This window comes from Heptranchias perlo, chromosome 7 (genome assembly GCF_035084215.1).
Source record: "Heptranchias perlo isolate sHepPer1 chromosome 7, sHepPer1.hap1, whole genome shotgun sequence".
Lineage (NCBI taxonomy): Eukaryota > Metazoa > Chordata > Chondrichthyes > Hexanchiformes > Hexanchidae > Heptranchias > Heptranchias perlo.
In genome coordinates, this window is record NC_090331.1 from 7,425,968 (window position 1) to 7,451,049 (window position 25,082).

At 48.7% G+C, this 25,082-nt stretch overlaps 1 protein-coding gene across 1 annotated transcript in view; it reads left to right on the forward strand.

The window, feature by feature from the left end:
• LOC137323493 (receptor-type tyrosine-protein phosphatase-like N) overlaps nucleotides 1–25,082 on the forward strand; it is a 227,795-nt gene that overhangs the window by 163,032 nt on the left and 39,681 nt on the right. Inside the window, exons 13-14 of the mRNA XM_067987003.1 lie at nucleotides 19,326–19,538; nucleotides 21,078–21,275. Coding sequence (XP_067843104.1) covers nucleotides 19,326–19,538; nucleotides 21,078–21,275 — 411 coding nt within the window. The remainder of the gene's footprint in view (nucleotides 1–19,325; nucleotides 19,539–21,077; nucleotides 21,276–25,082) is intronic.

Below are 25,082 nucleotides of genomic sequence, written 5' to 3' on the forward strand. Positions count from 1 at the left end.
AATGTTATGGTATATTACGGTGTATTATTTCATGGTGTTAAAGCATATTATATAGTATGTTATAGTGTATTAATAGTATTGTATTATAGTGTTAAAAACATCCTACTGTTAATATATATTACAGCATGTTATTGTATTATATCAGTTATAGTATACTACAGAATTGTATAATTATAGTAGATTACATATTATAGTATATTACTTTCTAAATGGTAAAAAGTTAAAAACAGTGGATGTCCAAAGGGACCTAGGGGTTCAGGTACATAGATCATTGACGTGTCATGAACAGGTGCAGAAAATAATCAAGAAGGCTAATGGAATGCTGGCCTTCATATCTAGAGGACTAGAGTACAAGGGGGCAGAAGTTATGCTGCAGCTTTACAAAACCCTGGTTAGACCGCACCTGGAGTACTGTGAGCAGTTCTGGGCACCGCACCTTCGGAAGGACATATTGGCCTTGGAGGGAGTGCAACGTAGGTTTACTAGAATGATACCCGGACTTCAAGGGTTAAGTTACAAGGAGAGATTACACAAATTGGGGTTGTATTCTCTAGAGTTTCAAAGGTTAAGGGGTGATCTGATCGAAGTTTATAAGATATTAAGGGGAACAGATAGGGTGGATAGAGAGAAACTATTTCCGCTGGTTGGGGATTCTAGGAGTAGGGGGCACAGTCTAAAAATTAGAGTCAGACCTTTCAGGAGCGAGATTAGAAAACATTTCTACACACAAAGGGTGGTAGAAGTTTGGAACTCTCTTCCGCAAACGGCAATTGATACTAGCTCAATTGCTAAATTTAAATGTGAAATCGATAGCTTTTTGGCAACCAAAGGTATTAAGGGATATGGGCCAAAGGCGGGTATATGGAGCTAGATCACAGATCAGCCATGATCTTATCAAATGGCGGAGCAGGCACGAGGGGCTGAATGGCCTACTCCTGTTCCTATGTTCCTAGTGTTATAGTATATTACAGTAATAAACTATAATATACAATACTATTATAGTATAGCAGTCCATAGTGATATAGTTCGTATAGTGTTCTATATTATATTATACTAGTGTTATAGTATATTACAGTATATTATGGTATGTTATGTTATTATGTTATGCTGTTATAATGTACCATAGTCTTAGTATATTATAATATAGAGGATAGTATATCAGTGTTATAGTATATTTATTACAGTGTGTTATAGTATTTTATAGTATATTGTAGTGTTACTGTGTTAACCATGTTATAGCATAGTATGTTATAGTGTTGTATGTTAGATTGTAGGATATTAGTGTTACAGTATATTTATTACAACAACAATTTGCATTTATATGGCACCTTTAACATAGTAAAACGTCCCAAGGTGCTTCACAGGAGCGATTATCAACCAAAATTTGACACTGAGCCACATAAGGAGATATTAGGACAGGTGAACAAAAGCTTGGTCAAAGAGGTAGGTTTTAAGGAGAGTCTTAAAGGAGGAGAGAGAGACGGAGAGGTGGAGGGGTTTATTGAGGGAATTCCAGCGCTTAGGGCCCAGGCAGCTGAAGGCACGGCCGCCAATGGAGGGACGAAGGAAGTGGGGGATGTGCAAGAGGCCAGTTTTGGAGGAGTGCTGAGATCTCGGAGGGTTGTAGGGGCTGGAGGAGGTTACAGAGATAGGGAGGGGGCGAGGGCCATGGAGGGATTTTGAAAACAAGGATGAGAATTTTAAAATCGAGGTGTTGCCGGACCGGGAGCCAATGTAGGTCAGCGAGCACAGGGGGGGTGATGGGTGAACGGGACTTGGCATGAGTCAGGATACGGGCAGCAGAGTTTTGGATGAGTTTAAGCTTACAGAGGGTGCCAGGTGGGAGGCCGGCCAGGAGAGCAGCTGAAGGCACGGCCGCCAATGGAGGGGCGAAGGAAGTGGTGGTGGGGTGGGGGTGCACACGAGGCCAGAGTTGGAGGAGCACCGAGAATAGTCGAGTCTGGAGGTAACAAAGGCACGGATGAGGGTTTCAGCAGCAGATGAGCTGAGGCAGGGGGCGGAGACGGGCGATGTTACGGAGGTGGAAGTAGGTGGTCTTTGGTGATGGAGCGGATATGTGGTCGGAAGCTCATCTCGGGGTCAAATAGGACGCTAAGGTTGCAAACGGTCCGATTCAGCCTCAGACAGTGGCCGGGGAGCGGCGATCGTGTTTATAATATGTTAGTGTTGCAGTACGTTATTGTGTAGTGTTTCATAGTGTTATAGTACACTATAATTCTTTTACTATATTCCATTTTCATATTACACTATTATACTATAACACAATAAGATAGCATATTCTAGTCTTGTGGTGTGATGTGTTACGGTATGTTATAGTGTATTATATTGCTATGGTATATTATAGTGTTATGGAACATTATTATAGTATATTGCACTGTTATATAATGCAGGATGTTTTTTATTGTATATATTCTCATGTTATTAGTGTTATAGCATATTAGTCTTATAGTATATACTCTTATTGTTTATCTTAGGGTTATGGTACCTTATATCATAGATAACAATGTTACAGTGTATTGTTGTGGTATTGTTTTAATCAGTAATATACTCCACATGTACGCAGGGACAGTGTGATCAATAATATACTCGTACGCAGGAGCAGTGTGATCAGTAATACACTCATGTACGCAGGGATAGTACATAAGTAATATGCCCTTCATGTATACGGGGACAGTGTGATCAATAATATACTCCTCATGTACACGGGGACAGTGTGATCAATAATATACTCCTCATATACACAGGGACAGTGTGATCAATAATATACTCCTCATGTACACAGGGACAGTGTGTTCAATAATATACTCCTCATGTACACAGGGACAGTGTGATCAATAATATACTCCTCATGTACACAGGGACAGTGTGATCAATAATATACTCCTCATGTACACAGGGACAGTGATCAATAATATACTCCTCATGTACACAGGGACAGTGTGATCAATAATATACTCCTCACGTACACAGGGGCAGTGTGATCAATAATATACTCCTCATGTACACAGGGACAGTGTGTTCAATAATATACTCCTCATGTACACAGGGACAGTGTGATCAATAATATACTCCTCATGTACACAGGGACAGTGTGATCAATAATATACTCCTCATGTACACAGGGACAGTGTGATCAATAATATACTCCTCATGTACACAGGGACAGTGTGATCAATAATATACTCCTCACGTACACAGGGACAGTGTGATCAATAATATACTCCTCATGTACACAGGGACAGTGTGATCAATAATATACTCCTCATGTACACAGGGACAGTTCAAATTCCTGTGCAGGGTAACAACGAAAGATTATGCAGTGCTCCCACCCACCCCCGACACACTGCCATCCCTTTCACAATCGCCCCTCTACTCCCCTTCCATCCCCCCACCCCCTCCCCCTCCCCCTCATAACCTCCCCCTCCCCCCCTCTCCCCCCCACAGTTTCTTTCCCTCCTCTCTCGTGGCCACGACCCCTTTCTGAAGTGCGATACCTTGTGTGCGTCGCAAAGCTCCGTTCCCCTCACCTAAGTGACTGCGCTGCAACCGGGGCAAGTTGGGGGGGGGTGGGGGGGGGGGGAAAAGAGAGGTGGAATTTGGGGGGGGGCGGGGGGGGGGTGGTGCTCAGTTACTTGCCCCATTTCCCCCCCCCCCCCTCCTTCCCCCCCCCCCCCCACCCCCTCCCTGGTGGGGGAGATGGCTGGTTGCTGAATGAGCCGCATAATAAACCGCCCACGTACAGGCGGCCCACACGATGACGAAATGAGGAAAGAAAGTCATGCTTCGTATTTCCAACGCTGGGTATAAGGAACACCTGTTACACCTGGATGTCCAAAATTGGTGAGGGACTTTGGCGGGGGGCAGGTGGATGGCTGGTTTCCCATTGTGGTCGGTCGATCACAGTGTGATCAGTTGCACTACAGGAAGCGGCCTATTTAAATAAAGACTTGCATTTATATAGCGCCTTGCACGACCTCAAGACGTCCCAAAGCGCTTTACAGCCGATGAAGTACTTCCGAAGTGTTGTCACTGTTGTAATGTAGGAAACACGGCAGCCAATTTGTGCACAGCAAGATCCCACAAACAGTAATGTGATAATGAGCAGATAATCTGGGGTTTTTTTTTTCAGTGATTTTGGTTGAGGGATAAATATTGTCCAGGACACCGGGGTGGGGGGGGCGGGGGGGGGGAGAGAACTCCCCCTGCTCTCCTACGAGAAAATGGCCGCTGGGCAGACGGGGCCTCGGTTTGACGTCTCATCCGAAAGAGGGCGCCTCCGACAGTGCGGCACTCCCTCAGTACTGGCGCTGGGAGTGTCCGGCCTGGATTATGGGCTCGAGTCTCTGGAGCCGGGACTTGAACGCACAGCCGGCCATTATTTACCCTTTCTTAATCTCGGCCTAGGTCTGGGTGGCCCGTTAACCTGGGGCAGATGTAGTGCACGCCCCTGCCTGAATATTTAAAGGCCCCTCACCTTGGGAAGTGGGTCAGCGGCGCAACCAGTAAGGGAATGGTCCCACCTCGCCAAACTTATTGAACAGCGGCGATGCGGGACCAGAGGTGGTTTGGGGCTTGAGTGTCAGCAGGCTATTCGACCGTGGGGTTTATCGCAGCTGAGCTGGTCGTCCAGGCGCGTGCACTTTCCACCAGCAGCAGTCGCACCTGCCTAGCTTTTCCACTTGCCGGCCCGTGGGCAACAACACCATTTCTACTTCCTTTTCTCTTTCCCCCCCCTCCCCCAACCCCCACCGCCCCCCACCTCCACCCCCCAGTTCCTCCCCCCCCCCTCCACCGACCCCAAGAGACTTGAGCGCAAAATCTAGGCCAACACTCCAGTACTGAGGGAGTGCTGCACTGTCGGGGGTGCTGACTTTCGGATGAGACGATAAACCGAGGCCCCCTCTGCCCTCTCAGGTGGACGTAAAAGATCCCACGGCCGCTATTTCGAAGAAGAGCAGGGGGGGGGGAGTTCTCCCCGGTGTCCTGGCCCGATATTTATCCCTCAACCCAACATCACTTTTTAAGAAAAAAAAAAACAGATGATCCGGTCATTATCTCGTTGCTGTGCACCAATTGGCTGCTGCGTTGCCTACATTACAGCAGTGACTACACTTCAAAAGTATTTCATCGGCTGTAAAACGCTTTGGGACGTCTTGCGGTCGTGAAAGGCGCGATATAAATGCAAGTTCTTTCTAATTGGGATAGAAATTGCAGGGTTCTGGTACAGGCTGGACAGGAACATGGAGTCAGAGATGGGACATTGTAGCCCCAACTCCATCTCCCAGCAACGGAACCCAACAGCGGTGCTCTGTACACGAGGGCGGCGTCATCAGCGGAGGGGGGTGCTGCTCCCTCGATACCTCGGATACGCAGGCGCAAATTGTACCTCTGGTACCGCAGGAGTAGGGGTATCAGGAAGGAACGAGTTAGTCTCCCCGTGACTACGGAACGCCAAGAGGAGGCAGACTTCCCCCAGAGTTCACGGGCGGCGCTATCGGCACGGAGTTACGTTGAAGCTGCAACAAGCCGATCAGCCCGCGTGGCTCGCTAAGCTCCACCTAGTGGTGGAAGAGCGCAGCTACAGGCGTGACTGCGTGTCACGGGCCAGTGACATCCGAAGGAGGCGCCTGCAGCTTTAATAAACTGTGGACGAGTGGACATATTCCACTTTCTCCCAAACTGTTTGCCGTTAAGTGAGATGTCTCTTCAATCCAGCTTCAAAATAGACAGAATCAAATCCATTCTTTGAGGGACCTGCCGTCTTCACCCGGTCTGGGCCTGTATATGTGACTCCAGTCCCACACCCAACGAGGTTGACTCTTAACTGCCCTTCGAAGTGTCCCAGCAAGTTTTGTATCAAACCGCTACAAAGGCACAGACTGCAGCGGTTCAAGAAGGCGGCCCACCACCACCTTCTTTTCGAGGGGCAACTTGGGGAATGGGGCAATAAATGCCGGCCATGCCAGCAACGCCCACATCCCAGTAACCAATTTTTAAATACGGGAGGGAGTTGTACATCACAGAGAGACCTTCATTCTGGGGCGATGGGTCGCGTTGTTGGTTTTTTCTTTCCAAAAGCATTCCCGAGCGCATCTCAGGAGTCGTCTTTTATCATTTGCAAGAGATTCGACCTACCCTCCTCCTCCTCTTCCTCCCCCTCCTCCAAAATCCCCTCCCTCCTAGGGGTTGCCAACTCTTGTTAGGTGTATTCCTGGAGGTTTCATCTCATGACGTCCCACCTTGAACCTCCCCCCGCCCGCCCGCCATTGGTCCATCCTCCAGGCCAATTGGAAAGGGAACAGACACTTAGTTACCCAATTGGATGAATCTTGACTGTTAGTGAAACGGCCTTTTTTTCCCCCCCCCCATCGCCAATATTTTTTATAACTAATAAAAATGTTCAAACAAAATGGGGGGGAATAAAATCACAATTTTGTTTAATGCCCTTATGATTTTTCTCCTGGGTTTTTGCTTGTCCTGGAGATTAATCTTCAATTTCTGGACTCTCCAGGACAATCCTGGAGGGTTGGCGACCCTACTCCCTCCCGACCCCCTCCCGCCGTGTAAACTGCATGTCGGGGCCGTAGTTCGTAAGCCACCTTCTCTGCTGGGAAATCAAATCTCCAGTTTTAAGAGTAAAAAACGAACAAATGCAATTTTTGAATACTTTGCAGCGAGGCTTTGACGTGATTTCTGTGGAGGTGGCGGTAACTCACTTCGAAGCAGCTGCCGTGTGTGTTTCCTCTCTCCCTCTCTCTCTCTCTTATCCATCTCTTCCCTCCATTTGTCTTAATTATCTGATTTCAAGCTTTAAATGAGCGTATTGTGCAAAGGGGGCCTGATACGTGCTTCAAGGCGGCGGAGGAGGAGAAGACGACGAGGGGAGAGGGGGGCGGGGGAGCAAAAAAATATAGAAGTGATGATTGCAGGAGACAGGCGGAGGCCTTTTCGCTCTGACCTTTCGCTCAGCGCTCTCACAGCGAGACCCCCCTCCACGCAGTCCCCCGTCGCTGCCTTTGTCCGTTTGAAGATTTTTTTTTTTTTGAGTTTTTTTTTTAATCTCAAACGTTTCCCATCTTCTGGGACCCGAGTGGCTGTCAGTCATTCTGGAGGAGGCCTTTTGATATGTTAAGGGGTGTGGAGCAGGCTTGTCACCAGAGATAGATCACAGAGGTTCGTCTGGACAGGCAGTTTCAGCGAAAGCCTAATTAGGTGCGAGGGAGGGAGCCAGGAGGATGTGGGGGGGGGGGCAAGAGCTAGAGGTGGGGAGGGGGGAGGGATGGGGAAGGTTTGCTGCAGCCAGCAAAGGGTTAATAGGCAGTTTTACTTTTGGCATTGAATTCACGTAAGTACTGTTTGTTTGTGCAGTTATTTTATTGTCTGGAGATCTATATGAAACAGTGTGACAGGTACAGAGCTAAGACACGAGAAGAAAAAAATATCAAGTAATATTGTGCAGCAAACATTCCTGAGAGATTGTGTAGGCAGCATTAGAATGTAGCGTGCAGTATGGGAATAGGACCAGACTATGCCAGGAACAAGCAGTCAGCAGCTGAAAAAGAAAGAAAGGTTTAACGTTTTGGTTGGGTTCCCACCATATATACATTTCTGAGAGTCATTTATATAGGGTCCAATTTGAAGCCTATTCTTACTGGATTTATACACCTTCAATGTATAGAATTGTAGCTCGTTACAGAACCTGGCGACACTCTGTAATGTACAGATTTGTAGATTGTTACAAGATCTGGCTTATACCCTGTAACGTGCAGAATTGTCGATGGTAAAGGATCTGATCGCGCCCTGTAATGTATAGTTTTCTAGATTGTTGCAGAACCTGGCTACACCCTGTAATGTATAGATTTAGGGATGGGCAATAAATGCTGGCCTTGCCAGCGACGCCCACATCCCATGAACGAATTTTTTTAAATTGTAGATTGTTACAAGATCTGGCTACACCATGTAATGTAAAGATTTGTAGATTGTTACCGAACCTGGCTGCACTCTGTAATGTATAGACTTGTTGATTGTTACAAGATCTGGCTATACCCTATAAGGTACAGAATTGTAGATGGTTACAAGATCTGATTACACCCTGTAGTGTATAGATTTGAAGGTTGTTGCAGAACCCGGCTACACCCTATAATGTATAGATTTGTAGATTGGTACAAGATTTGGCTACACACTGTAGTGTATAGATTTGTAGATAATTTCAGAACCTGGCTATGCTCTGTAATGTGTAGATTCGTAGATTTCTTACAGAACCCGTTATGCTCTGTAATATATAGATTTGTAGATTGTTACAGAACCCAGCTACATCTGTAATGTATAGATTTGTAGATGGTTACAAGATCTGGCTATACCCTGTAGTGTATAGATCTGCAGATTGTTACTGAACTTGGCTGCACCCTGCAATGTATATATTTGTAGATTGTGACCAGACTTGGCCCATACCCTGTAATGCATTGACTTGGCCATACCCTGTAATGTATGGATTTGTAGATTGTTACAAGATCTGGCTACACCTTTGTAATGTGCAGAAATCTGAGTTTGTTGCAGACTCTGGTTAAACCCTGGAATGCATTGAATTTTGAGTTTGTTAAAGGATGTTATTATTCTTTGTAATGTATATATTTGGGAGATTGTACAGGATTTGGTTACTGATATTGTTATGGGATCTACTGAAACCTTGTAATTTATAGAATTCTGAGATTGTAACAGAACTAGTTGTACGCTGTAATCTATGAAACACTGTAATGACAGGATATGGTTCCATCCTGCAACATACAGAATTCTAGTTTATTACAGGACGTGATCACACCTTGTAATGTGTAGAATTCGGGCACAGTAACAGGATTTGTTTACACCTTGTATTCAATTTTGAGATTGTTACAGGATCTGTTTGCATCTTATAAAGTATGGAATTGCAGATTTTTATAGTATCTGGTTTATTGAACTGATTGAATTCCCGGATTGTTATGAATACAGGATTACGTTTTGTTAAGTCTAGAATTCTAGATTATTACAAGATCTGGTGACACCCTGTAACAGATAAATTTCTAGATTGTTACAAGATGTGCTTATAGTCTAAAATGTACACCATTTTAGGTTATTACTGGAACTATTAGGAACTGATTACATCCTGTAACGTATAGAATTCTGAGACTGTAGCCGGTGTTTATGCTCCACACGAGCCTCCTCCCTCCTGACTTCATCTCACCCTATCAGCATATCCTTCTATTCCTTTCTCCCTCATGTGTTTATCCAGCTTCCCCTTAAATGTATCTCTGTTATTCACCTCAACTACTCCTTGTGGGAGCGAGTTCCACATTCTCACCACTCTCTGGGTAAAGAAGTTTCTCCTGAATTCCCTGTTGGTTTTATTAGTGACTATCTTATATTTATGGCCCCTAGTTCTGGTCTCCCCCACAAGTGGAAACATCTTCTCTACGTCTACCCTATCAAACCCTTTCATTAACTTAAAGACCTCTATTAGGGGTCACCTCTCAGTCTATTTTTTTATATAGAGAAAAGAGTCCCAACCTGATAGTTGTACCCTCTCAATTCTGGTATCATCCTTGCAAATTTTTTTTTGCACCTTCTCCAGTGCCTTTTTGTAATATGGAGACCAGAACTGTTCACAGTCACACTGTGCAGTAACAAAATGAACCAGTTAGCACCTTCCTAAAAATCGCAATGGATTTTCATGTAAATACATAAACCTGATCATTGCTAATTTCCCATGCTGCTATTTCAAGCCCCATGTGTTTTGTAAAAGAAAGTACTTGGAATTCCATAGCATCCTATTGTGTGTCTCAGATCACCTCCCAAACCCATGACTTCCACCTTCTAGAAGGACAAGGGCAGCAGGTGCATGGGAACACCACCACCTCCAAGTTCCCCCTCCAAGTCACACACCATCCTGACTTGGACATATATCGGCCGTTCCTTCATCGTCGCTGGGTCAAAATCCTGGAACTCCCTCCCTAACGGCACTGTGGGAGAACCGTCACCACAAGGACTGCAGCGGTTCAAGAAGAAGTCCCACCACCACCTTCTCAAGGCAACTAGGGAAGGGCAGTAAATGCCAGCCTTGCCAGTATAGCCCACATCCCGAGAATGAATTTTAAAAAGTGTTGGGCGTACAATGAGTTACTTATAGGATTTCTTTAAACAAACACTCTCAGCCATTCTGCACACAGTATGGTTCCCCCAAATCAGCAGTGAGTTGAATGCCCATTTAGCTTGTTTTTGGTGTTGGTTGAGGGGTTATTATGGGCCAGGATGCTGGGAGAACTTCCTGCTCACCACCTTACAGGTATTCGAAGGTACGTGTGCTCCAATGCAGCTGGTTGAAGGCAGGTTGAGAGCAGACATTTTGTTCGAAACTCTCTGGGGTGTCATAGCTTGAAGATCTGTTCGAGTGAGTACAGTGGAGTGCACTTCTACATCAGTGCGGTACACCTTGCAATTATTTTAATGGAGAATAAATTATACATAGGAACGGGAGTAGACCATTCAGCCCCTTGAGCCTGGTTCGCCATTCAATTAGATCATGGCTGACCCATACCTCATCTGCATTTGCCTTCCTTTGCTCCATATCCTTGATAACGTGACCTGATAAAAATCTGTCTCAGACGTGAAAATTTCAACTGACCCATCATCCACAGCCTTTTGGGGGAGAGAGTTCCAGGTTTCCACTCCCCTTTGTGCTTCCTGACATCACCCCTGAATGACCTGGCTCTAATTTTAAGGTTCTGCCCCCTTGTTCTGGACTCCCCCCACCAGAGGAAATGGTTTCTCTCTATCGACCCTATCAAATACTTTTATCATTTTAAACACCTTGATTAGATCACCCCTTAATCTTCTATACCCGAGGGAATACAAGCCAATATACATTTTAGTTTGTGAGGATTTATTTGCATATTCATGATCTCATTAATTATTTAGTACCATATAAATGTCATACGTTAATATTAATTTTTTCTTTTATATTTTAATAAGGGAACTTTTTTATGTTGGGGAAATCATTGAGTGCAATGCAGGTGTTTTTTTTTAGAAGGATGGTGTTTTGAATTAATATCACATTCTTTTTACTCATTTTTTAAAATATCGTTACCCAATAGCTGGACAAGAGTCTGGAATATGCTTGACTTTTTTCTTTTATTCTCTCCTCCCTTTGTTTTGTGTGTGTGTGTGTGTGGGCGCGTGGGCGCGTGGGTGCGTGTGCATGCATGTGTGTAGGCGTGAGTACGTGTGGGTGTGTGTACATGCGTGTGTGCGCACGTGTGTGCGTATGTGCGGGTGTGTGTGCGCGCGCATGCATGTGTGTGCGCGTGTGTGTATACGTATGCATGTGTGTGTGGCGGGTGTGTGTGAGCGTGTGTGCAGGCGGGTGTGCGCGCATGTATGCGCGCTCGTGCGCATGTGAGGAGGCGTGTGCGTCCACGCGGTATGCGCGTGTGTGCGCGCGCATCTTGAATTATCCAAGGAGTCTGTTTCCATGCACCCCTGCTGGCCTAAGGATTCAGCCTAGCGTTTTTGCTGTTGCCATGGTGACCCGTGCGGGCTCGTTCTGCGGCATCCTGCTGATAACCAGGAGTCGGCTTTGTGTGTGTGGTTTTTTTTTGTTCCTTTTCTGCGGCTGTTTCCACGACGGCCTCGTTGGGGCACGAGAGTGTGGGAGACAATGCAGAGAGGTCTCCCCCCCCCCCGCCCCCCCCCCCCCGCCCCCCCCCCCCGCCTTACCCTGCCGTCATTTGAGGCTTTTTGTGTAGCGGAGCTTGACAGCAGGGTGAAAGAGAATCCACTCGTTTTCGCTCCTCGATGGGATTTTCATTAATCGTATACATGGGCTAATTAAATATCTGAGGCCCTAATCAGCTTGTGCTAATTGTAACCAGTGAATCGGTGCGATGTATTGGCCCTAAATGCTGTCCTCTAATTAGGAGCTGATGGACCCACAGTCTAGGCACACAAAGCCATAGTCTGAAAACAAAGGCCATGTCAGAGTTACAATCCACCCCACGACCACACAAAAACACACCTTAAAGGACCTACTTTTCTTGTGTTCAATTTTTGGGGATTTTATATGGTGGGGAGGCGAATAGCACCTTATCTCTTTTCCATTCGATTAGAAAGAAAGACTTGCATTTATATGGCGCCTTTCACACCCGCAGGACGTCCCAAAGCGTTTCACAGCCAATGAATTACTTTTGAAGCTTAATCGCTGTTGTGATGTGGGAAACATGGTAGCCAATTGGTGCACAGCAAGCTCCCACAAACAGCAACGTGGTAATGACCAGATCATCTGTTTTTTAATGACATTAGTTGAGGGATAAATACTGGCCCCAGGACAGCGTGGCAAACTCCCCTGCTCTTCTGTCGAAATAATTCCCCTTGTGTTCTTTTACGCCCACCTGAGAGGGCAGACGGGGCCTGGGTTTAATGTTTCATCAGAAAGACGGCACGCTTTGACAGCGCAGCACTCCCTCAGTACTGAGGCTGGGGAGTGTCAGGAGCGGGGACTCCAACACCACAACCTTCTAGAATCTGAGGCACGGTTGCTACCCACTGAGCCACAGCTGACGCCTAACTGAGAAGAGGCTTGGGGAGCTCGAAAGAAAAAAGACAGAAGATGCTGGCAATGCAAAGTCTGAACCTGGACAGAGAAGAGGCATAATCTTAGACTAAGGGGCTGCTCTTTCAAAACTGAGATGAGGAGAAACTTCTTCACTCAGAGGGTGGTAGGTCTGTGGAATTTGCTGCCCCAGGAAGCTGTGGAAGCTACATCATTAGATAAATTTAAAACGGAAATCGACAGTTTCCTAGAAGTGAAGGGAATTAGGGGTTACGGGGAGCGGGCAGGAAATTGGACATGAATTTAGATTTGAGGTTAGGATCAGATCAGCCATGATCTTATTGAATGGCGGAGCAGGCTCGAGGGGCCGATTGGCCGACTCCTGCTCCTATTTCTTATGTTCTTATGAGAACGGTTTGGAGAGTGTGCACTCTTCATCAGAATGGAAATGGAAAGAAAAAGTGGCTGGTGAGATATGAACGCGTGCAGTTCTGAATTCCGTCTGCCCTCTCAGGTGGAAGTAACCGATCCCATGGTGCTATTATGAAGAAGAGCAGGGGCCATTGTCTTCTCCCCCCAGCCCCAACCTTGTCCTGACCAACATTTATCCCTCAAAGAATACCATCAAAAACAGGTCATTAGCAATTTCCTGTTTGTGGGATCTTGCTGTGCCTAAATTAGCTGCCACGTTTCTCCACATCACAACAGCGACTACACTTCAAAAGTACTTAATTGGCAGTGAAGCGCTTTGAGACGTCCTGAGGTAGTGAAAGGCGCTATATAAATGCAATAGGGAGAAACTGTTCCCATTGGCGGACGGGTCAAGGACCAGAGGACATAGATTTAAGGTGATTGGCAAAAGAACCAAAGGTGGCATGAGGAAAAACTTTTTTACACAGCGAGTGGTTAGGATCTGGAATGCACTGCCCGAGGGGGTGGTGGAGGCAGATTCAATCATGGCCTTCAAAAAGGGAACTGGATAAGTACTTGAAAGGAAAAAAATTTGCAGGGCTACGGAGAAAGTGGGACTAGCTGGAATTGTTCTTGCATAGAGCCGGCACGCATTCGATGGGCCGAATGGCCTCCTGCCCCCCGCTGGAACCTTTCTATGATTCTACGTAGTCCTTCCTTTTCTCCCCTGTAGGTGGAAAAGGTGTTTAGGGGCTGCAGCGGTTTAAGAGTTGGGTTTCTGACCGTGGATTAGAATCGCCTCAGTGCCGGTAATCCCTCCGGAAGCAAACCTCTTGCCGAGGGTAAAGGAGAACGTGATCCAGGGGCACCTGGAATTACTTCACGGATGAAATCCCTATGATGGAAAATGGGAGACCGTCTGCCAAACGAGTCGCGTTCTCAGAAACTCCGCATTTCAAAGCCATGACCTCCTGGTGACATCCACTGACCTCCAGTACCTGGCCCAAAATGGCCATTGTTCATTTGTGAGTCGAGATAGGACAGGGTGTGACATCGTGTCACGTGATAAACACACACACACACACACACACACACACTCCCACACACACACACACACACACACACACTCCCACACACACACACACACACACACACACACTCCCACACAAACACACACACACACACACTACCGCGCACACTCCCACACACACACACACACACACTACCACACACACACACACACACACTCCCACACACACACACACACACACACTCCCACACACACACACACACACACACACACACTCCCACACAAACACACACACACACACACTACCGCGCACACTCCCACACACACACACACACACACTACCGCGCACACTCCCACACACACTACCGCGCACACTCCCACACACACTACCGCGCACACTCCCACACACACACACACACACACTACCGCGCACACTCCCACACACACACACACTACCACACTCCCACACACACACACGCACACACTCCCACACACACACACACTACCGCGCACACTCCCACACACACACACACTACCACACTCCCACACACACACACACTACCACACACACACACACTCCCACACACACACACACTACCGCGCACACTCCCACACACACACACACTCCCACACACACACACACACACACACACACACTCCCACACAAACACACACACACACACACTACCGCGCACACTCCCCCACACACACACACACACACTCCCGCGCACACTCCCCCACACACACACACACACACTACCGCGCACACTCCCACACACACTACCGCGCACACTCCCACACACACACACACACACACTACCGCGCACACTCCCACACACACACACACACACACACTACCGCGCACACTCCCCCACACACACACACACACACTCCCACACACACACACACACACTCCCACACAAACACACACACACACACTACCGCGCACACTCCCACACACACACACACTACCACACTCCCACACACACACACACGCACACACTCCCACACACACACACACTACCGCGCACACTCCCACACACACACACACTACCACACTCCCACACACACACACACTACCACGCACACACACACTCCCACACACACACACACTACCGCGCACACTCCCACACACACACACACTCCCACACACACACACACACACACACACACACACACTCCCACACAAACACACACACACACACACTACCGCGCACACTCCCACACACACTCCCCCACACACACACACACACACTCCCGCGCACACTCCCCCACACACACACACACTACCGCGCACACTCCCACACACACTACCGCGCACACTCCCACACACACACACACACACACACTACCGCGCACACTCCCACACACACACACACACACACTACCGCGCACACTCCCCCACACACACACACACACACTCCCACACACACACACACACACACTCCCACACAAACACACACACACACACTACCGCGCACACTCCCACACACACACACACTACCACACTCCCACACACACACACGCACACACTCCCACACACACACACACTACCGCGCACACTCCCACACACACACACACTACCACACTCCCACACACACACACACTACCACACACACACACACTCCCACACACACACACACTACCGCGCACACTCCCACACACACACACTCCCACACACACACACACACACACACACACTCCCACACACACACACACACACACACACACACTCCCACACAAACACACACACACACACACTACCGCGCACACTCCCACACACACTCCCCCACACACACACACACACACTCCCGCGCACACTCCCCCACACACACACACACACACACTACCGCGCACACTCCCACACACACTACCGCGCACACTCCCACACACACACACACACACACACACTACCGCGCACACTCCCACACACACACACACACACACTACCGCGCACACTCCCACACACACACACACACACACTACCGCGCACACTCCCCCACACACACACACACACACTCCCACACACACACACACACACACTACCGCGCACACTCCCACACACACACACACACACACTACCGCGCACACTCCCCCACACACACACACACACACTCCCACACACACACTCCCACACACACTACCGCGCACACTCCCACACACACACACACACACTACCGCGCACACTCCCCCACACACACACACACACTACCGCGCACACTCCCCCACACACACACACACACACTACCGCGCACACTCCCCCACACACACACACACACACTACCGCGCACACTCCCCCACACACACACACACACACTACCGCGGACACTCCCCCACACACACACACACACTACCGCGCACACTCCCACACACACTACCGCACACACTCCCACACACACACACACACACACTACCGCGCACACTCCCCCACACACACACACACACTACCGCGCACACTCCCACACACACTACCGCACACACTCCCACACACACACACACACACACTACCGCGCACACTCCCCCACACACACACACACACACTACCGCGCACACTCCCCCACACACACACACACACACTCCCACACACACACACACACACTCCCACACAAACACACACACACACACACTACCGCGCACACTCCCACACACACTACCGCGCACACTCCCACACACACACACACACACACACACACACTCCCACACAAACACACACACACACACACTACCGCGCACACTCCCACACACACTACCGCACACACTCCCACACACACACACACACACTCCCGCGCACACTCCCCCACACACACACACACACACTCCCGCGCACACTCCCCCACACACACACACACACACTCCCGCGCACACTCCCCCACACACACTCCCCCACACACACACACACACACACTACCGCGCACACTCCCACACACAGTCAACAGAAGACGATCAAGTTGGCAGGGAGAGTGGGGGGGGGATCTCTGACTGAGTTTTTCCAGTTCTCTGTTTCCCCCCCCCCCCCCCCCCCCCGCTTTAACTTGGGACCAGTGTACTCTGCACAGATTGAGAAATACATCTGGGAGCTTAAAACCTTGACTTTCAATCGTCATCTCATTCTGCGTCAGCTAACCGTCACTAGAAGGTACAAATTTTAGCGTTATGTTGTAAAATTGGGATGTGAAGGGGTGGGGGTGGTTGGCAGTTAAACAATGAGAAGTAGCTGCCTGCAGATCGGCCACAAGAGGACATGTGGCTGTAGCTATAGCGACCGGGCAAGTGAGGAACAGCTGGAGTATTGTGTTCCATTCTGGGCACCACGCTTTAGGAAGGATGTCAAGGCCTCAGAGAGGGTGCAGAAGAGATTTACTGGAATGGTACCAGGGATGAGGGACTTACGTGGAGAGACTGGAGAAGCTGGGGTTGTTCTCCTTAGAACAGAGAAGGTTAAGGGGAGATTTGATAGAGGTGTTCAAAATCATGAAGGGTTTTGATAGAGTAAATGAGGAGAAACTGTTTCCACTGGCAGGAGGGTCGGTAACCAGACGACACGGATTTAAGGTGATCGGCGAAAGAGCCAGAGGCGACACGAGGAAACATTTTTTTTTGGGCAGCGAGTTGTTATGATCTGGAATGCGCTGCCTGAAAGGGCGGTGGAAGCAGATTCAATAATAACTTTCAAAAGGGAATTGGATAAATACTTGAAGGGAAAAGATTTACAGGGCAATGGGGAAAAGAGCAGGGGAATGGGACTAGTTGGACAGCTCTTTCAAAGAGCCGGCACAGACACGATGGGCCGAATGGCCTCCTCCTGTGCTGTACCTATTATGAAAATTCAAGAGATGCATGATTAATTTTTACCCGTGGAACGGGTGGAAAATACTCTGTAATTTGGCACGAGAAAACCTAGTGACATAAGACCCAAAACATGTCGATAACCGGAGCCTCCATTTTGAACATTTCTGCCTTGTCTTTAGGAGCCTAAACCTTGGTTGAATGTGTCATATTGTACGCATCATCGACTTCACCCTAGTCTCCTAAAACATTGAAGAAAAAGCACAGAGTAATGCAGTCAGTGCTGTTTTGTGATGAAGCTAATATTGAGTTTATATTTTAGTATTTTCCTCTGGTTTCAGGTTTGGAATTCCGTCCAATGTCAAATTGTAGAGGGAGTTGAGCTAAATATCAAGCAATATATTGTAATTAATTTACTGTATCTACGTATCACACTGTGTAGGACTAGAACAGAACCAAACCCCATCCTATTCACTCCCATTAGTTGCAATCCCATTGGACCAAACTCGTTCCCATTCATCCCCATTGTATATAATCCCAATGGACCAAACCCCATCCCATTCACTCCCAATGTATAGAATCCCAATGGACCAAACCCCATCCCATTCACTCCCATTGTATAGAATCCTAATGGACCAAACCCCATCCCATTCACTCCCATTAGATACAATCCCAATGGACCAAAACTCCATCCATTCACTCCCAATTGACCAAATCCCATCCCATTCACTCATTAGGTGCAATCCCAATGGACCAAACCCATCCCATTCACTCCCATTGTATATAATCCCTATGGACCAAACCCCCTCCAATTCACTCCAATTGTATAGAATCCCAATGGACCAAACCGCTTCCCATTCACACCATATTGTATAGAATCCCAATGGACCAAACCCTTTCCCATTCACTCCAAGTGTTTGCCATCCCAATGAACCAAACTCCTTCCTATTCACTCCAATTGTACGCAGTCCCAGTGAGCCAAACACCTTCTCATTCGCTCCTGTGATATGCAATCTAAGCGAACTAAACCCCTTCCCATTCGCTCCCATTTTTTTCCATTCCAATGGACCAAGTGCGCTCCCATTCAATCCCTGTGGATAGAATCCCAGTGAATCAAAGCCTTTCCCAATTCACTTCCATTGTATCCAACCTGAAGGGACTAACCCTTTCCCAGGCGATTTCCTGATACACACAGGGAGCGAGGAGACTCAGAAGCAGCAACACAAACTCAGGATATTGGTCCTATGGTTTTGTGCTCACTTTGGACTACTAGTCATTTCTGTGGAGAAGCTGTGTGTGTTTGCATTGAATCATTAGGTGATGATTGAACAGCTGTCGTACAGAGACCTGCAAATTGGTTATCTTTTCTACAAGCCTCCATCTCAGCACAATTCACATCTGTGACACATCCCTTGGAGACTGAGCAGTGTGAATTAGTATCAATCTTAGTTTTATCTCGTGTGTTTTTCATCTCTCTCTCTCTTTCACGTGTTTTCACAGAGGAACGTGTTTCACTCACTACCAAAACCAGCAAGGCACAGTGACACCTTCCGCTTCCTGCTGCTGACGTTCATCGCTGTAGCCTGCATCGCTGGTATACTCATCGCAGGGGCCGTCATCTTCTGCCTGAGACAGAATGCCAAGCAACGACACAAGGAGAAACTGGCCGGACTGGGCCCTGAGGGAGGAACTGACACGTCCCTCGAGTATCAGGTACACGTCCCTCCAAGAAAATGTACACGTCCCTCCAATATCAGCTACACGTCCCTCCAATATCAGGTATACAACCTAGACTATCAGGTACGTAACCCTCCAATATCAGGTATGGGACACTGATTAGCAAGGGGACAATATGAAATCTCGGTCTGATGGTCAGGAGCTGATTTTGTCAACCACCTGTACAAGATATGCAAATCAGATTAAAATTAGAGAGAGTAGCTGGCCATACTCTATACTTATGGCGATGTCTATCATATATCAAAAATCTTATGTTGGTGCCTACTTCCTGTCTACACCACTCGATTTCCTGTTGCCGTGTTTGTGTCACTATTTTTGTGTCAGTTTTTCCCCATTATAAATTGCTGTGTCCACATTTCTAATGGGATTGGCCTATGTAAACTTATCCCGCTGTAATCATGTAACCTGAACGCTGGATGGCATTGCGCCCAGTCGGGGACCGTCTTCAGCTGAACTGAGACAAGTTCAACGGGCAACCCACGATTGCCTTGGCTGACGTCAAGGGTTCGTCCCACCAATCCCTGTCCAATGACACCTGTTGGAAAGTGCGAGAGCGCGGATATCAGGTGAGCGCAGGATCAGGATCGGGCTGCGATTCTCACCACCCCAATTGCCGACACACCTCACACAGTAAGGACTGACACTTGATCGAGCTTGTAGAAGGTAGCCAGCACTTTGGAACCCTAGCCCAGCAGCTTTAGGAGAAGAGGGGGAGGAAAAAACCAAACTTGCAAATGTAGACCTGGCTAAGACTAAGAGAAGCTGGGATTATTCCCCTTGGAGCGGAGAAGGTCAAGGGGAGATTTAATAGAGGTGTTCAAAATAATGAGGGGTTTTGATTGAGAATAAATAGGCAGAAACTGTTTCCACTGGCAGGACGGTCGGTAACCAGAGGATACAGATTGGCAAAAGAGCCAGAGGGGAGATGAGGACACATTTTTTTTTAACGCAGGGAGTTGTTCTGATCTGGAATGCGCTGCCTGAAAGGGTGGTGGAAGCAGATTCAATCGTAACTTTTAAAAGGAAGTTGGATAAATACATGGAATCATACAGTACAGGAGGAGGCCATTCGGCCCATCGTGCCTGTGCCGGCTCTTTGAAGGAGCTGTCCAATTAGTCCCACTCCCCCTGCTCTTTCCCCACAGCCCTGTAATTTTCTCCCCTTCAAGTATTTATCCAATTCCCTTTTGAAAATCACGATTGAATCTGCTTCCAGATCATAACAACTCGCTGCGTAAAAAAAAAAAAAATTCTCCTCATCTCCGCTCTGGTTCTTTTGAAAAGAAAAAAATTTGCAGGGCGATGACGAAAGAGCAGTGGGGGGGAATGGAACTAGTTGGACAGCTCTTTCAAAGAGCCAGCACAGGGACGATGGGCCGAATGGCCGCCTTCTGTGCTGTAAGATTCTCTGATTCTATAAAGGCCTCAGTGGGTCTGATGTTAAACCCAACGCACGCGAACCGTCTTGTCAGGTTTAAGCAACTGGAAGGAACTTGGCCTTGTTTCTCTCGTCAGGAGCTGTGCCGACAGCACATGGCAGCCAAATCGTCCTACGCCCGCACAGAAACGGTGGACACGTCCCGCGTCAGCAGCGTCTCGTCTCAGTTCAGCGACGCTCCGCAGGCCAGCCCGAGCTCCCACAGCAGCACCCCCTCCTGGTGCGAGGAGCCCGTGCAGTCCAACATGGACATCTCAACCGGCCACATGATCCTGGTAAGACCCTGGATTGGACAGAAGGGAGCATGGTCCTTGAAAGAGAGTGTTCAGTTCGGTGGTAGGTTGGGGGGAGGGGAGGGGAGGGGACGTGAAAGGAGTGAGGGGAGCGGGAGCGAGAGTGAGTGGATGGAGGGGCAGTGAGAGGAGGAGTAAGAGTGAGGTGGGAGAGAGAGGAAAGGGAGGCGGAGTGAAAGGAGGGAAGGGGGAGTGAGAGATGGGGCAGTGGGAGTAGGATGGGGAGGACGGGGAGCGAGAGGAGGGAAGTGAGAGGAAGGGGAGGGGGAGTGAGCGGAGGGGGGGGCGTGAGGAGGAGGAGGAGCAGGAGTGAGAGGAAGGGAACGGGTAGTGAGGAGGAGGAGCAGGAGTGAGTGGAGGGGGAGTGAGTGGAGGGGGAGGAGCGGGAGTGAGAGGAGAGGGGGAGGGAGGAATTTGAGGGGAGAGGGGGTGGGGGGAGGGGAGGGAGTGTGAGAGGAGCGGGAGCGAGGGGAGGGGGGGTGAGAGGAGGGGAGGGGTTTTGAGATGGAGGAGTGAGGAGGGGGTGTGAGGTGAGGGGAGGGGAGCGGGAATGAGAGGAGGGAAGGGGGTGTGAGAGGAGGGGGAGTGGGGAGGGTGAGTGAGAGGAGGTGCGGGAGCAAGAGTAGGGGAGGGGGAGTGAGAGGAGGGGAGCGGGTGTGAGAGGAGGGGAGCGGGAGCGAGAGGAGGGGCATGTCAACATTGTGCAGCGAGGTTGATTCTGGTGGGATGTTGGACTCTCTAATCCACGAAGGTTGTCTATCCAAAGCATTGTTAGTGGAGTTTTCAGCTGATTTGAGTTGAGTTGCACTGTTGGTTGGATTCCCTTTGGTTTGGAATGTTGCCCCTCCTCTCCCCACCCCGCCCTCCCCTCTCCTCCCCTCGCCTTCCCACCCTCCCCTCTCCTTCCCATCCTCCCCTCTCCTTCCCACCCTCCCCTCTCCTCCCCTCCCCACCCCACCCTCCCCACCCCACCCTCCCAACCCCACCCACCCCACCCCACCCACCCCACCCCGGCTGAAGGCACGGCCGCCAATGTTGGGGTGAAGGAAGGGCGGGGAAAGCACAAGAGGCCAGAATTGGAGGAAGGCAGAGATCTCAGAGGGTTGTCGGGCTGGAGGAGTTTACAGAGATAGGGAGGGGGCGAGGCCATGGAGGGATTTGAACACGAGGATGAGAATTTTAAAATCGAGGCGTTCCCAGACTGGGAGCCAACGTAGGTCAGCGAGCACAAGGGGTGATGGGTGAATGGGACTTGGTGCAGGTTAGGATACGGGCACCAGAGTTTTCGATGAGCTCAAGTTTACGCAAGGTGGGAGGCCGGCCAGCCAACAGCCTAGGGTCGCCAACCATCCAGGATTGACCTCCAGGAATTAAAGGTTAATCTCCAGGACTCCGCTGCGAGCAAAACCCGGGAGATGGAAAAACAGGCTGTTTGGGTGGGGCAGTTGGAAGCAGGAGATCATGTGATGAAACTTCCAGGAATACGCCCAACCAGTGTTGGCTATCCTCCCACAGCCCATCCCTGTAAGTTAAACCTTTGGAGATTGGTGGGCAGTCTAATGGATTGCAAAATACTCTCGGGGCAATGAGGTGATGTTGGAGCAGGACAGTAATGCACAGTAGATGGATTCCCATTCCATGATTAACAAACGTCCCTGGATTCCTGAAGTCGCTTTCCATGGGAATGTGCCAGGCAAGACCGATCCCATTCTGTGCGAAACAGGCCATTCTGCCCAACTGGTCTGTACCGGTGTTTATATTCCACACGAGCCTCCTTCCACCCCACTTCATCTCACCCTATTGACATACCCTTCTATTCCTTTCTCCCTCATGTACTTATCTAGCTTCCCCTTAAATGTAACAACATCTGCAGTGAGACACCTGGCATGAGACACCTGGCATGAGACGCCTGCAGTGTGACGTCTGCAGTGAGACACCTGGCATGAGACGTCCACAGTGTGATGTCTGCGGTGTGACGTCTGCAGTGTGACATCTGGCATGTCATCTGCGGTGTGACGTCTGCGGTGTGACTACCTGCATGCTTGCCCTCTAGGCTGTGGGTGGGTCTGACTGACCCAATTAGGAGAAAGAAATACTTTAACAGTAGGGAGTTAAAACAAAGTTAAATGTAAAAGTTGAATTAAAAATGAATGTGGGTCAGTTAGCAAAGTCTGTCGTCTCTCTCAGCTGTGGGAGGACAAATGGGAAGATTGAACAGGCTGGGGCTCTTTTCTTTAGGACTGACCTAATAAAGGTCTTTAAAAGTATGAAAGGGTTTGATAGGGTAGACGTAGAGAAGATGTTTCCACTTGTGGGGGGAGACCAGAACCAGGGGTCATAAATATAAGATAGTCACTAATAAATCCAATAGGGAATTCAGGAGAAACTTCTTTACCCAGAGAGTAGTGAGAATGTGGAACTCGCTCCCACAAGGAGTAGTTGAGGCGAATAACAGAGATACATTTAAGGGGAAGCTGGATAAACACATGAGGGAGAAAGGAATAGAAGGATATGCTGATAGGGTGAGAAGCAGAGGGGTGGGAGGCGGCTCGTGTGGAGCATAAACCAGTTGGGCCGAATGGCCTGTTTCTGTGCTGTAAATTCTATGTAGTTCTCTGTAGGGGGACAAGTCAGATGGGAGCATCGCACAAGGGGGTCCCTTCTGGTGCCTCCTGCTGCCCAGCTACAGGGCAGGCACTGTGAGCAGCCTGTGTGCAAGCCCCATGCCATCCTCGGATGGCAGTAGACCTCAGACCAGATATGTCTGATGATTTATTTGCGGGCGGTCATATTCAGTGTCCGCCGCCATCTCTGATGGGGAATCTTGGAAGTGGCCGCGGAGGCAGGGAGCTGGCAAAATAGACTCCTCGCGATATTTCCCACACACGTGCCCAGAAGCCTCCTGAAGATAGGCGGGATAAGCTCAGGAAATAGGAACAGGAGGAGGCCATTCAGCCCCTCGAACCTGTTCCGTCATTCAATTAGATCATGGCTGATCTGCATCTCAACTCCATTTACCTGCCTTGGTTCCGTATCCCTTAATACCCTCGCCTAACAAAAATCGATCAATGTCAGTTTTGACATTTTCAATTGACCCCCAGCCTCAACAGCTTTTTGGGGGAGAGAGTTCCAGATTTCCACTCCCCTTTGTGTGAAGAAGTGCTTCCTGACATCATTCCTGAACGGCCTGGCTCTAATTTTAAGGTTCTGCCCCCTTGTTCTGGACTCCCCCCACCAGAGGAAATAGTCTCTCTCTATCTACACTATCAAATCCTTTAATCATCTTAAACACCTCAATTAGATCACCCCTTAATCTGCTATACTCAAGGGAATACAAGCCTAGTCTGTGCAACCTGTCCTCATAATTTGACTGTTTTAGCCCCAGTTATCCATGCCAATACTTCAAGTGTGAACATATCAAACCTTACATGGACCAAGTACAGTGCTCCTGGTTTCACTAAATGGTCTTACCAATTCAACCGAAGCCCTGTTTGATTTCCCTGTAGCTGCCTCACTCCCATAAAATCATTAGATTATTCAGCACAGAAGGGGACCATTCGGCCCATTGTGTCTGTGCCGGCTCTTTGAACGAGCTATCCAATTAGTCCCTCTCCCCTGCTCTTTCCCCATAGCCCTGTAAATTTTTCCTTTTTAAGTATTTATCCAGTTCCCTTTTGAAAGTTACAATTGAATCTGCTTCCACCGCCCTTTCAGGCAGCGCATTCCAGATCATAACAACTCGCTGCGTAAAAAAAATTCTCCTCATCTCCCCTCTGGTTCTTTTGCCAT